Source organism: Thalassophryne amazonica, chromosome 19 (assembly GCF_902500255.1).
Source record: "Thalassophryne amazonica chromosome 19, fThaAma1.1, whole genome shotgun sequence".
Classification (NCBI taxonomy): Eukaryota; Metazoa; Chordata; class Actinopteri; order Batrachoidiformes; family Batrachoididae; genus Thalassophryne; species Thalassophryne amazonica.
In genome coordinates this window covers 51,564,379-51,578,789 of record NC_047121.1, presented here as the reverse complement: position 1 = coordinate 51,578,789, position 14,411 = coordinate 51,564,379, and the positions used below count along the sequence as shown (strand labels likewise).

Sequence of the window (14,411 nt, the reverse complement as noted above, 5' to 3'; positions counted from 1 at the left end):
CTTTATTGCATCAGATTAATCAGCTCAAAATATTTTCCCTGCATGGCTCAGAATGCATTCACGTTGTCTATGAAGGGTGTGATTTTAGCCCTGTGTGCAGGTCGGCGAGCAGCCAGCACCTTATTGGCTCTATTGATTATACATCACACCGGGTGCTCAGGGGTCCGCTTAGTGTGTAAGCTCTGGATCTGCACAGGGCTCAGAGGTCAGGCAGCTAATTCTCAAAGGTCTGAGCAGACTATAGACTTTACTGCTGGACCTCACTCACGTTCACATAATGAGCCAAGTTGGTGACAGGTGCATGCAAATCAACAACAGAGGGCTGAACTCTTATTTGGATTAAAGACGGGGGAATGCCATTAATTACAGTGTATTTTCTTCCGGTCGATGCTGCCATCCTGACTGTGGCACTTCCTTCTTCCACGGTGACAGCGACTGGCCAAACTGTTGGAGATGGCTGCCGAGAGACACAGCAGTGAGCTGAAGACTCTGGAGAGGTGTGAGCACACATATAACACGTTTAGTACATATTGTACACGCTGAGACTGCACACGGTTTCACTGAGTCCATCCAATCTGTGCCTTGAGATATTGGTGGGAACGCCTGTGTGTCATCTGAGGTGAAATATCTGACACGTTACATGTTCGGGTGAACATTTGTCCAAACAGGTTTCCAAGGTCAAAAGATCTGCAAAAGGTGAGAGCGTTTCAAGGTAGCAAACTGAGTAAATAAGGTCTTTTATTCTGACCGGTTTAATTGTTTCAGCTGGATTCAACTGTTAGCAGAAGACGCTGTTTGGAAATACTTGAATTCCTTATCGTGGAAATTTCTTGTGAATAATCACAGCATTTTTAAAGGAGTCGCACCAGTGCAATAATATGGTGCTCTGGGTGTGGAAAGTAGATATTTACTGTAATCACTTTGCAATGTCAACATGCTCAATTTAATTATGTCACATCGCAAGTCCCCAAGATGCAACATTCAAGATGGCGATAAATCAAATGATAACAATAAATCAAATGATAAAGATAAATCAAATGATAACGGTAAATCAAATGATAACGATAAATCAAATGATAAAGATAAATCAAATGATAACGGTGAATCAAATGATAACGATAAATCAAATGATAACAAATCATGCAGCCCTAATATGGATACAAGTAAAGTTACAGAACAGCTGATAAAGTGCATATTGGGCAGTGTGTCTCATGTCCAAGTTCTCGGTCTATTTGATAACTTCATATCTCCTCTGGGACGTCATGACGTGTATTGTTCTTTTGCTTAACACAGAACACAGACAAAACACAGTTTTACTTTTACACATACCGGTTCAGATACACAACGTGAGCAGTCACTGCATATAAATGTCAAATGCAACATTTTTCAATCAATCACATAACTTTACTGATCCACACGCAGAGCGCCGCGTGAGCAGCTTGCAGGCTGTTGTAGCGACTCTGTGTGCAGTGAAGGCATTATCTTTGAATACATCTAAATTCAAGTCCGTCTCCTGTCAGTCTTCTGAGTTCGCGCCCCACATTAATCTAAATCGGGGAGAGCCTCTACATGCAGCACATGGAACATTATTTATGTAGCGGCTGCACTCTGCGTTGTGTTGTTATGACTCCGCCCATTTGCTCCCCTCGGGGATGTGAACTCACGATCTCCGGCATGGGAGTCGGAGTCTCTAACCAGAAGGCTAAAACCCAGGGCTCTGGCCTTGTGACCAGAGAATCCTTTTGAGCTGTTGGGAGTGAGGTTTACTAACTACATCTGCACAGCGACACCTGCTGGCCTCCGTTACTTTTATAAGGCCGGGACGGACACAGTCAGTGCGCGGTGCAATCTGACTGGTCGTAGTAAAAATGTAGTAAGAACACACTGGATGTGGGGCATGTGTTTGAGGCTCTGAGAATGTGACTGAGATGTAGTAAGGATTTAGTCTGAACTTTAAAACTGCTCATTTTTCCATTTTTACCACGACTCCGCTGTGTTCATTGAAATTTTCAGGACGCAGTCCGGCCTTCATGGTTTTCAAATGAGTGTGACTGAGGCCTGTTACATGTCGTGGATAAAAACGTGATTTCAGTGCAACAGCAGTACGAAACAGCAAAACTGATTATTCTTTATGTAGTTTGCTTAAAGATTTAGTTGGCAAAAATATTAATATCTTAAGGTTTTTTTAATTGTATGTTGAGGCAAACCCCCAACAAAATTTCTGATAGCATCAAATGTAATTAGAACTCAGTGAGGAGAAACAAATGTAGACTTTTCGTCTGTGGCATCCATCATTCTGACTAAAGTACACAAAGAGCCACAAGGCACCTTTCAAATGTAAATCACTCAAAGCAGTGTGGCATTTCTGCACCGTCAATTCACACAAATGAGAGGTCAATGTGGAGCTTAGAACTTCTGGATCAACACTGACTGAAGGATTATTTCCACTGCTGAGCAGATGGAGACATTATTAATCCAATGACCTGATGATGTTGTTATACTCTAACGTTTGTGAGATTTTTAAACAATTCAAAATAAGCAGCTGGTTTATGCTTAATTCTAGTTACTTGAATTTATGAAAGTATGTTAACTTTTAGTCAAAATCCAATAAATACAAAAAAAAAAATTGCTGATGGATTTTCAAAACTGATGGACATTTTCTTTTAATTTTATCCCCTGACATTTTATAGACTAAAGGAGTGTTAGTTGTAGCCTTTACTTAAATACTTATTTTACTTTGGTCATAACATTTTGACATTTAATATCTGGTTGAGATCGAACTTTTAACTTATTTTCTTTTTTTCTTTTTTTGCAGTGAATCTAAAGAAAATAAGAGGAAAAAACTCTCAAAATGTTCATCCTCAGAGAAAGCAAAGTGAGTTCATGTTACTTTAAATGGTCTTATCCATTATTTTGTCATTATATGATGGGAAACAACTTCAAGGTCTTTTTCCCTAAACTAGCATGTGGTCATGTGACTTGACTTGAGGTTTTCACATTGTCAAAAAATGCCAGGTTACTTATTTTTACTTTCAGGATGAAAAAATCGATGAGCATAGAGATGTTGGACGAGACTCTGTCTGATGGTGCTGTAAGTATAGAAACTAAATCCTTGAACTTACAGGCTCAAAAACTGTTTGTTGTTCTTCTTCTTCTTCTTTGTCTTTCGGCTGTTCCCGTTAGGGGTCGCCACAGCAGATCAATCGTTTCCATCTCATCCATCCTTGCCTCTACTGGTGGTTGGCTCTCACTGCGGTATTGTATCACTTCCTGTTCCGGAGCACAGCGGTGTTTTTCTGTATCTGTTAGCTGTTTAATCTGCGCAGTTAGATTGGTCTAGTTATCTAGATTACGATTTGTTTCCCAGTGTAATCTTTACGTGCCTTAACTAAAGCACTCCTTCTGCTGAATCACCTCTAAATTATTTACACATTATTCACTTTGCGTGTTTTTAGGAATCCGCTAGCTTAGCGTAGCTACTAGCTCTTAGCCGATTTAGCATGGCGGCTTCTCCTGTCTCCCACACTTTTCTGCTCTGGGTGTGAAATGTTTAGTTATTCCTCGGCCTCTTTTAGCAGTAATGGTACTTGTAATAAGTGTAGCTTATTCGTAGCTTTGGAGGCCAGGCTGGGCGAATTGGAGACTCGGCTCCGCACCGTGGAAAATTCTACAGCTAGCCAGGCCCCTGTAGTCGGTGCGGACCAAGGTAGCTTAGCCGCCGTTAGTTCCCCCCTGGCAGATCCCAAGCAGTCGGGAAAGCAGGCTGACTGGGTGACTGTGAGGAGGAAGCGTAGCCCTAAACAGAAGCCCCGTGTACACCGCCAACCCGTTCACATCTCTAACCGTTTTTCCCCACTCGACGACACACCCGCCGAGGATCAAACTCTGGTTATTGGTGACTCTGTTTTGAGAAATGTGAAGTTAGCGACACCAGCAACCATAGTCAATTGTCTTCCGGGGGCCAGAGCAGGCGACATTGAAGGAAATTTGAAACTGCTGGCTAAGGCTAAGCGTAAATTTGGTAAGATTGTAATTCACGTCGGCAGTAATGACACTCTGTTACGCCAATCGGAGGTCACTAAAATTAACATTAAATCGGTGTGTAACTTTGCAAAAACAATGTCGGACTCTGTAGTTTTCTCTGGGCCCCTCCCCAATCGGACCGGGAGTGACATGTTTAGCCGCATGTTCTCCTTGAATTGCTGGCTGTCTGAGTGGTGTCCAAAAAATGAGGTGGGCTTCATAGATAATTGGCAAAGCTTCTGGGGAAAACCTGGTCTTGTTAGGAGAGACGGCATCCATCCCACTTTGGATGGAGCAGCTCTCATTTCTAGAAATCTGGCCAATTTTCTTAAATCCTCCAAACCGTGACTATCCAGGGTTGGGACCAGGAAGCAGAGTTGTAGTCTTACACACCTCTCTGCAGCTTCTCTCTCCCTGCCATCCCCTCATTACCCCATCCCCGTAGAGACGGTGCCTGCTCCCAGACCACCAATAACCAGCAAAAATCTATTTAAGCATAAAAATTCAAAAAGAAAAAATAATATAGCACCTTCAACTGCACCACAGACTAAAACAGTTAAATGTGGTCTATTAAACATTAGGTCTCTCTCTTCTAAGTCCCTGTTGGTAAATGATATAATAATTGATCAACATATTGATTTATTCTGCCTAACAGAAACCTGGTTACAGCAGGATGAATATGTTAGTTTAAATGAGTCAACACCCCCGAGTCACACTAACTGTCAGAACGCTCGTAGCACGGGCCGGGGTGGAGGATTAGCAGCAATCTTCCATTCCAGCTTATTAATTAATCCAAAACCCAGACAGAGCTTTAATTCATTTGAAAGCTTGTCTCTTAGTCTTGTCCATCCAAATTGGAAGTCCCAAAAAACAGTTTTATTTGTTATTATCTATCGTCCACCTGGTCGTTACTGTGAGTTTCTCTGTGAATTTTCAGACCTTTTGTCTGACTTAGTGCTTAGCTCAGATAAGATAATTATAGTGGGCGATTTTAACATCCACACAGATGCTGAGAATGACAGCCTCAACACTGCATTTAATCTATTATTAGACTCTATTGGCTTTGCTCAAAAAGTAAATGAGTCCACCCACCACTTTAATCATATCTTAGATCTTGTTCTGACTTATGGTATGGAAATAGAAGACTTAACAGTATTCCCTGAAAACTCCCTTCTGTCTGATCATTTCTTAATAACATTTACATTTACTCTGATGGACTACACAGCAGTGGGGAATAAGTTTCATTACACTAGAAGTCTTTCAGAAAGCGCTGTAACTAGGTTTAAGGATATGATTCCTTCTTTATGTTCTCTAATGCCATATACCAACACAGTGCAGAGTAGCTACCTAAACTCTGTAAGGGAGATAGAGTATCTCGTCAATAGTTTTACATCCTCATTGAAGACAACTTTGGATGCTGTAGCTCCTCTGAAAAAGAGAGCTTTAAATCAGAAGTGTCTGACTCCGTGGTATAACTCACAAACTCGTAGCTTAAAGCAGATAACCCGTAAGTTGGAGAGGAAATGGCGTCTCACTAATTTAGAAGATCTTCACTTAGCCTGGAAAAAGAGTCTGTTGCTCTATAAAAAAGCCCTCCGTAAAGCTAGGACATCTTTCTACTCATCACTAATTGAAGAAAATAAGAACAACCCCAGGTTTCTTTTCAGCACTGTAGCCAGGCTGACAAAGAGTCAGAGCTCTATTGAGCTGAGTATTCCATTAACTTTAACTAGTAATGACTTCATGACTTTCTTTGCTAACAAAATTTTAACTATTAGAGATAAAATTACTCATAACCATCCCAAAGACGTATCGTTATCTTTGGCTGCTTTCAGTGATGCCGGTATTTGGTTAGACTCTTTAACTCCGATTGTTCTGTCTGAGTTATTCTCATTAGTTACTTCATCCAAACCATCAACATGTTTATTAGACCCCATTCCTGCCAGGCTGCTCAAGGAAGTCCTACCAGTATTTAATGCTTCGATCTTAAATATGATCAATCTATCTTTGTTAGTTGGCTATGTACCACAGGCTTTTAAGGTGGCAGTAATTAAACCATTACTTAAAAAGCCATCACTTGACCCAGCTATCTTAGCTAATTATAGGCCAATCTCCAACCTTCCTTTTCTCTCAAAAATTCTTGAAAGGGTAGTTGTAAAACAGCTAACTGATCATCTGCAGAGGAATGGTCTATTTGAAGAGTTTCAGTCAGGTTTTAGAATTCATCATAGTACAGAAACAGCATTAGTGAAGGTTACAAATGATCTTCTTATGGCCTCGGACAGTGGACTCATCTCTGTGCTTGTTCTGTTAGACCTCAGTGCTGCTTTTGATACTGTTGACCATAAACTTTTATTACAGAGATTAGAGCATGCCATAGGTATTAAAGGCACTGCGCTGCGGTGGTTTGAATCATATTTGTCTAATAGATTACAATTTGTTCATGTAAATGGGGAATCTTCTTCACAGACTAAAGTTAATTATGGAGTTCCACAAGGTTCTGTGCTAGGACCAATTTTATTCACTTTATACATGCTTCCCTTAGGCAGTATTATTAGACGGTATTGCTTAAATTTTCATTGTTACGCAGATGATACCCAGCTTTATCTATCCATGAAGCCAGAGGACACACACCAATTAGCTAAACTGCAGGATTGTCTTACAGACATAAAGACATGGATGACCTCTAATTTCCTGCTTTTAAACTCAGATAAAACCGAAATTATTGTACTTGGCCCCACAAATCTTAGAAACATGGTGTCTAACCAGATCCTTACTCTGGATGGCATTACCCTGACTTCTAGTAATACTGTGAGAAATCTTGGAGTCATTTTTGATCAGGATATGTCATTCAAAGCGCATATTAAACAAATATGTAGGACTGCCTTTTTGCATTTACGCAATATCTCTAAAATCAGAAAGGTCTTGTCTCAGAGTGATGCTGAAAAACTAATTCATGCATTTATTTCCTCTAGGCTGGACTATTGTAATTCATTATTATCAGGTTGTCCTAAAAGTTCCCTAAAAAGCCTTCAGTTAATTCAAAATGCTGCAGCTAGAGTACTGACGGGGACTAGAAGGAGAGAGCATATCTCACCCATATTGGCCTCTCTTCATTGGCTTCTTGTTAATTCTAGAATAGAATTTAAAATTCTTCTTCTTACTTATAAGGTTTTGAATAATCAGGTCCCATCTTATCTTAGGGACCTCGTAGTACCATATCACCCCAATAGAGCGCTTCGCTCTCAGACTGCAGGCTTACTTGTAGTTCCTAGGGTTTGTAAGAGTAGAATGGGAGGCAGAGCCTTCAGCTTTCAGGCTCCTCTCCTGTGGAACCAGCTCCCAATTCAGATCAGGGAGACAGACACCCTCTCTACTTTTAAGATTAGGCTTAAAACTTTCCTTTTTGCTAAAGCTTATAGTTAGGGCTGGATCAGGTGACCCTGAACCATCCCTTAGTTATGCTGCTATAGACGTAGACTGCTGGGGGGTTCCCATGATGCACTGTTTCTTTCTCTTTTTGCTCTGTATGCACCACTCTGCATTTAATCATTAGTGATCGATCTCTGCTCCCCTCCACAGCATGTCTTTTTCCTGGTTCTCTCCCTCAGCCCCAACCAGTCCCAGCAGAAGACTGCCCCTCCCTGAGCCTGGTTCTGCTGGAGGTTTCTTCCTGTTAAAAGGGAGTTTTTCCCTTCCCACTGTAGCCAAGTGCTTGCTCACAGGGGGTCGTTTTGACCGTTGGGGTTTTACATAATTATTGTATGGCCTTGCCTTACAATATAAAGCGCCTTGGGGCAACTGTTTGTTGTGATTTGGCGCTATATAAAAAAATTGATTGATTGATTGATCTCACCCTGTCCTCTGTATCTTCCTCTGTCTCTCCAACCACCTGCATGTCCTCTCTCAGCACATCCATGAACCTCCTCTTTGGTCTCCCTCTTCTCCTCCTGCCTGGTGGCTCCATCCTCAGCATCCTTCTCCCTATATACCCTGGGTCCCTCCTCTGCACATGTCCAAACCCTCTCAATCTCGCCTCTCTGACTTTGTCTCCAAACCGTCCCACCTGAGCTGTCCCTCTGATATGTTCATTCCTAATCTTGTCCATTCTTGTCACTCCCAAAGAGAATCTCAACATCTTCAGCTCTGCCACCTCCAGCTCTGCCTCCTCCAGCTCTGCCTCCTGTCTTTTTGTTAGTGCCACTGTCTCTAAACCATACAACATAGCTGGTCTCACTACTGTTTTGTAAACTTTCCCCTTCACTCTTGCTGATATTCATCGGTCACAAATCACTCCTGCCACCTTTCTCCACCCACTCCACCCTGCCTGCACTCTCTTCTTCACCTCTCTACCACACTCTCCATTACTTTGAACAGTTGACCCCAAATATTTAAACTCATCTACTTTCACCACTTCTACTCCTTGTAACTGCACTATTCCACTGGGCTCCCTCTCATTCACACACATGTACTCAGTCTTGCTTCTACTGACTTTCATTCCCCTTCTCTCCAAAGCATATCTCCACTTCTCCAGACTAGACTCAACTTGCTCTCTACTCTCACTACAGATCACAATGTCATCTGCAAACATCATAGTCCATGGGGACTCCTGTCTGATCTCATCTGTCAACCTGTCCATCACCACTGCAAACAAGAAAGGACTCAGAGCTGATCCTTGGTCTAATCCCACCTCCACCTTGAATGAGTCTGTCATTCTGACTACGCATCTCACCGCTGTCACACTATTTTTGTACATGTCCTGCACTACCCTAACATACTTCTCTGCCACTCCAGACTTCCTCATACAATGCCACAACTCTTCTCTTGGCACCCTATCATAAGCTTTTTGTAAGTCCACAAACACACAATGTAACTCTTTCTGTCCTTCTCTGTACTTTTCCAACAGTATTCTCAGAGCAAACATTGCATCTGTAGTGCTCTTTCTCAGCATGAGACCATATTGCTGCTCACAGATCTTCACCTGTTTTCTAAGCCTACCTTCTACTACTCTTTCCCATAACTTCATGCTGTGGCTGATCAGCTTTATGCCTCTGTAGTTACTGCAGCTCTGCACATCACCCTTGTTCTTGAAAACAGGAACCAGCACACTTCGTCTCCACTCGCATCCTCTCACTTCCCAAGATTTTATTAAACAATCTGGTTAGAAACTCTACTGCCATCTCTCCTAGACATTTCCATGCCGCCACTGGAATGTCATCTGGACCAACTGCCTTTCCACTCTTCATCCTCTTCATAGCAGCCCTCACTTCTTCCTTGCTAATCTCTTTTACTTCCTGATTTACTCTCACCACATCATCCAGCTTTTTCTCTCGCTCATATTCTTTATTCATCAACTCTTCAAAATATTCCCTCCACCTTCTCAGCACACACTCCTCACTTGTCAGCACATTACCATGTGCATCTTTTACCACCCTAACCTGCTGCACATCCTTTCCAGCTCTGTCCCTTTGTCTGGCCAATCGGTACAAGTCCTTTTCTCCTACATTACTATTCAACGTCTTGTACAGCTCGCAATATGCCTTTTCCTTTGCTTTTGCCACTTCTCTTCTCGCCTTACGCCGCATCTCCTTGTACTCCTGTCTACTTTCTTCATCTCTCCGACTATCCCAAAAGTTTTTCGCCAACCTCTTTCTCCTTATGCTTTCCTGGACCTCTTCATTCCACCACCAAGTCTCCTTGTCTTCCTTCCACTGTCCAGATGTCATACCCAGTACTGTCCTAGCTGTCTCCCTCACCACATCTGCAGTACTTTTCCAGTTGTCCAAAATTGCTTCCTCTCCAACTAGTGCTTCTCTCACCTGCTCGCTAAATTTCACACAACAGTCTTCCTCCTTCAGCTTCCACCATCTGATCCTTTGTTGAGCTCTCACTCTCTTCTTCTTCTTTACCTCTAAAGTCATCCTACAAACAACCATCCTATGCTGTCTAGTGACACCCTCTCCTGCTACCACCTTACAGTCTGTGATTTCTTTTAGCTTGCATCTCCTATAAAGAATGTAGTCCACCTGTGTGCACCTTCCTCCACTCTTATATGTTACCCTGTGCTCCTCCCTTTTCTTAAAGTAGGTATTCACCACAGCCATTTCCATCCTTTTTGCAAAATCAACTACCATCTGTCCTTCCCCATTCCTGTCCTTGATACCATATCTACCCATTACTTCCTCATCACCTCTGTTCCCTTCACCAACATGCCCATTGAAGTCTGCTCCTATCACCACTCTTTCATGCTTGGGCACACTCTCCACCACCTCATCTAACACACTCCAGAAATCTTCTTTCTCCTTCATCTCACAACCTACCTGTGGGGCATATGCACTGATGGTATTCATCATCACCCCTTCAATTTCCAACTTCACACTCATCACCCTGTCAGACACTCACTTAACCTCCAACACACTTTTAACATACTCTTCCTTTAAAATGACCCCAGCACCATTTCTCTTCCTGTCCTCACCATGGTACAACAACTTGTACCCACCGCCGATGCTCCTGCTCTTACTTCCCTTCCACTTGGTCTCTTGCACACACAATATGTCTACCTTTCTCCTCTCTATCATATCAGCCAGCTCTCTCCCTTTACCAGTCATACTACCAACATTCAAAGTCCCCACTCTCATTTCCACCCTTCTAGTTTTCTTCTTCTCCCGCTGTTCGTGGCAACGTTTTTCTCCTCTTCTTCGTCGTCTTCGCCCAGCAGTAGCCCAATTTCCACTGGCACCCTGTTGGGCAATAGCACCGGTGGTGGACATTGTTAACCCGGGCCGCGACCGATCCGGTATGGGAATTCGATTCTGAGTCTGCATAGTTGGGTTGGCTTGTTTTACGCCGGATGCCCTTCCTGACGCAACCCTCCTCATTTATCCGGGCTTGGGACCGGCACTCAGAATGTACTGGCTGCACATCCCATGTGGCTGAGTTAGGCTCAAAAACTCAAAAACTGTTTAACTTTTAATTAACCAGGGGAAAAAAAATAAAATCTCATTTGTAAGTGTGCAAGCTTTTGAATAACATTTAAGTATTTTACATATTGTTTTCAATCAAGTCATGCAACAGACAAAACCATGTGCATAACAAAAAATCCAGTTTGTAAAACTTAATTTGACCTCTGTATTTTCCAGACTACAAGCAGACTACCTTTTTTCTGCATTATCAGCACTTTAATTTTGGGATTTTTGTGCATTGTTGTTGTGTACTTTTTGTTATTGTCATTTCTAATTTTATATTGGAGTTTGTTTTGTGCTTTGATTCCTGGAAAAGTCTTACAAAAACAGTCATCATCATAGTTATTATTATTAATAATGAATGTGTGATTTTTCAGTATATAAGTCACACCCGAGTATTAGTCGCAGGCCCTCCCAAGCTAGTAAAAAAAAAATCTAAAAATATGTGACTTATACTCAGTGGCGGTTCTACACTGATTTACTCACCAGGCAAGACCCCCTCCGAGCACTGCCCCCCCCCCCCCCCCCGAAATAAAACAGACAAAATTATGCACAAACAGCTATTTTTTCTTATTTTATTATTATTATAAATATTTTAGAAGTACCCCTGAAATTTCAATTGAAATTGACATCAAAAGATGGCAGGCTACAATATAACTCTGATATAAAACATCTTTGAATTGCAAATTTGAATAAACATGCCCTCACATGCTAAATGTCTGTCATTAGACACATTATTAATCTGTCTTTTAGGGAGAAACGGTTTGCTCTTTTATTAAGGTGCATATTTGTCTCAACATTTAGCTCAGTATAGCTTGATTCTTATTATATTATTGATTATCGCCTCTACTGGTGGTTGGCTCTCACTGCGGTATTGTGTCACTTCCTGTTCGGGAGCACAGCGGTGTCTTGCTGTATCTGTTAGCTGTATAATCTGCGCAGTTAGATTGATCTAGATAACTTGCCTTACAATATAAAGCGCCTTGGGGCAACTGTTTGTTGTGATTTGGCGCTATATAAATAAAATTGATTGATTGAATTGATTGATTATTAGCTTGATGTTTGTAAAACCAGCTAAAACAGTTCTGCATTTTTAAAGGTTTAAAGTGGTCTCACCATTTTCTTAATTATTTCTGTCTGTTGTCAGCCGTCAGTCATATTGACTCTGGTGTAGCACCAGAAGGATCATCTTATTTGACTGTGTGGATCAGTCGTAGATTTACGTCTTCTGTTGGGCATTTCTGACGTATGCAGACGTCTGTTGTAGATGTCAGTGATTCTGCAGCGCTGACTTTGACTTTCCTTCTGGTCCTGGTTTCATGGTTACAGTTTCTGATAACAGTCTGTCCATTTCTGAGTCTTTGTGATATTTGTTCCTGAATCTTTTTGTTTTGTTTTTTCCTGTTTGTAAGTGGCCGTTATCTGATCTCACAGCCGTCACATGACCAGTGATGATGCAGAAACCAGAATGAAATCAGAACTGAATCTGATCTCTGAGCACAAACATAAAGGAAGGTAACAAGAAAAACACATAAATTAAACAAACTGTTCAGACGGCTCATAAAACAGGAAGGAACCCAAATGTGACATCAAATCATTTGATTTGGCACATTCACACGCTGCTATATTCACTTAATCTAGTTCTGTAAACTGGCCCAACATACCTCAGTTGTTTAAATATTAAACAGAATATACTGTAAAATACAATTAATTGTATATTTTGTTAAACAACCATGTTATGTGGTGAAGGTTAACAACAAATTAGATTAAGTACATATATGTTGTAATTTGTTAAAGTGTACATGGCATCACACAGGCACACAAAAAACAAGGTCAGATTCAAGTCACTTCAGCTCGTAATGTGAACGCAGCTCAGTGTCTAAACCCTCAATAATCAGACTCTCCTTCTGCAAACGTTTTTCCATGAGTGGGCAATTTGTCCTCTCTGGTGAAATTCAAACCCGTTCTTACACTCTCTGTTCACTCTCCAACGCCTGTTCTGGGTGCAGAGTTCTGGTTCTGTGCTGCGTCCTAAGTGGACTTTACCACTGGACAGCAGGATCCTGCTGAGAGGAACAGCAGAGAAACAGGAGCAATGCGGGATGATCCGTCCAGAGTCAGAGCGGAGCAGAGCGTCAGTCCCAGTGGACAACCGCAGAAAAGAACCACAGAACCTTTTACACTGGTTCTGTTCTGTGCAGCTGAGCAAGCAGGGGCGCCTGCAGCTGCAGGGAGTGGGCGCCAATGTGCTAATTCCCCACACAGTGATATGATCACCGCTCGGCGGCACAGGTGATGATTTTCTAAAGTGTTTGTGCCGCCCCCTGTGTGTTATAAAAAATGCGCCCCGGGCAGCTGCCCGCTTCGCCCGCATCCAAAACCGCGTCTGCTTATACTCTAAAAATACAGTATTTCACTGTCAGTGTAGACAGAAACTCTGACTGAGGATCGAGCACACAATCACTTTAGGTTCATACACACACAAAGTGAATTTTAAGGGCTGTACTTGCACATGAACACACACACACACAGGTCCTGACCCTGGGTTGCACACATCTTGTTACTCAGAGGCTGTTTAGTGTCGGCTGACACGTGTCTGCTCGAGGACTCACTGAGCGCCGCTTCTGTTCCTGTGTGGACTCATCAAGGTTCAGACGTGCTGTACTGGAACCTGATCCTCAGACGTCTGCAGGCTGAACCATAAACCACATGTGTCCGTTCCCACAATGCTAAAGCCCGCACGCACAAGGCTCAAGTGCTGTTGGCTGGTGGAGGTCCAGTGAATAACTGCCTATTGACCATCAAATCTGAATGGAATCCATCCAAAGGGCTCCACAGTAGTTTAGGTCACGAGGTTGTACAAACACTATGTGAGCAGTGCTGAAAACTGCACCTAATGCATCTTAATTACCTCAGAAGAACTCTGGCGCCCCCTTGGGGGAGGGCGTGCCTCACAGTTTGAAAATCACTGTGTTAGACAGAATATTGGACAGATGGATGGATGGATGGACGGCCTGTTGGGCCTTTGTGTTTTTTCTGTTTTATTTCATCATAACAGATACGGATACTTTATTGTCACAAAGTACAACAAAAGGTCAGGTGCAGCCTTTCAGTGTAAATATAAACCTGAGTAAACCGCACACAAGGTCTGGAGAAGAAAAGAAAAAGAAACATAAAATTTAACCAAATGAAACAGGTGTGTCTAGAGTGTAAATAAAATAATAATAAAAAAGATGAGTGTAGTAGCAAAAAAGAGAAAAGTTAAGTACAAAACTGTGGATATTACACATAAACAAATATTTCACTCATTTCCAGTGTGTGATGTGACCTGGCTGTTTGGTTCCATTCAAAGCTCCAACAGCAGTTGTGTAGAAACTGTTTTTCAGTCTGTTTGTTCTTGCTTTAATGGTCCTGTACTGTCTGCAT

General features: G+C 42.1%; 1 protein-coding gene across 1 annotated transcript in view; it reads left to right on the top strand.

Annotated features, from left to right (window-relative positions):
* Nucleotides 1–14,411, top strand: part of plcb2 (phospholipase C, beta 2) — a 72,451-nt gene that overhangs the window by 54,652 nt on the left and 3,388 nt on the right. Inside the window, 3 exon segments of the mRNA XM_034195112.1 lie at nucleotides 433–497; nucleotides 2,816–2,875; nucleotides 3,037–3,078. Of these exon segments, the coding sequence (XP_034051003.1) occupies nucleotides 433–497; nucleotides 2,816–2,875; nucleotides 3,037–3,078 (167 nt within the window).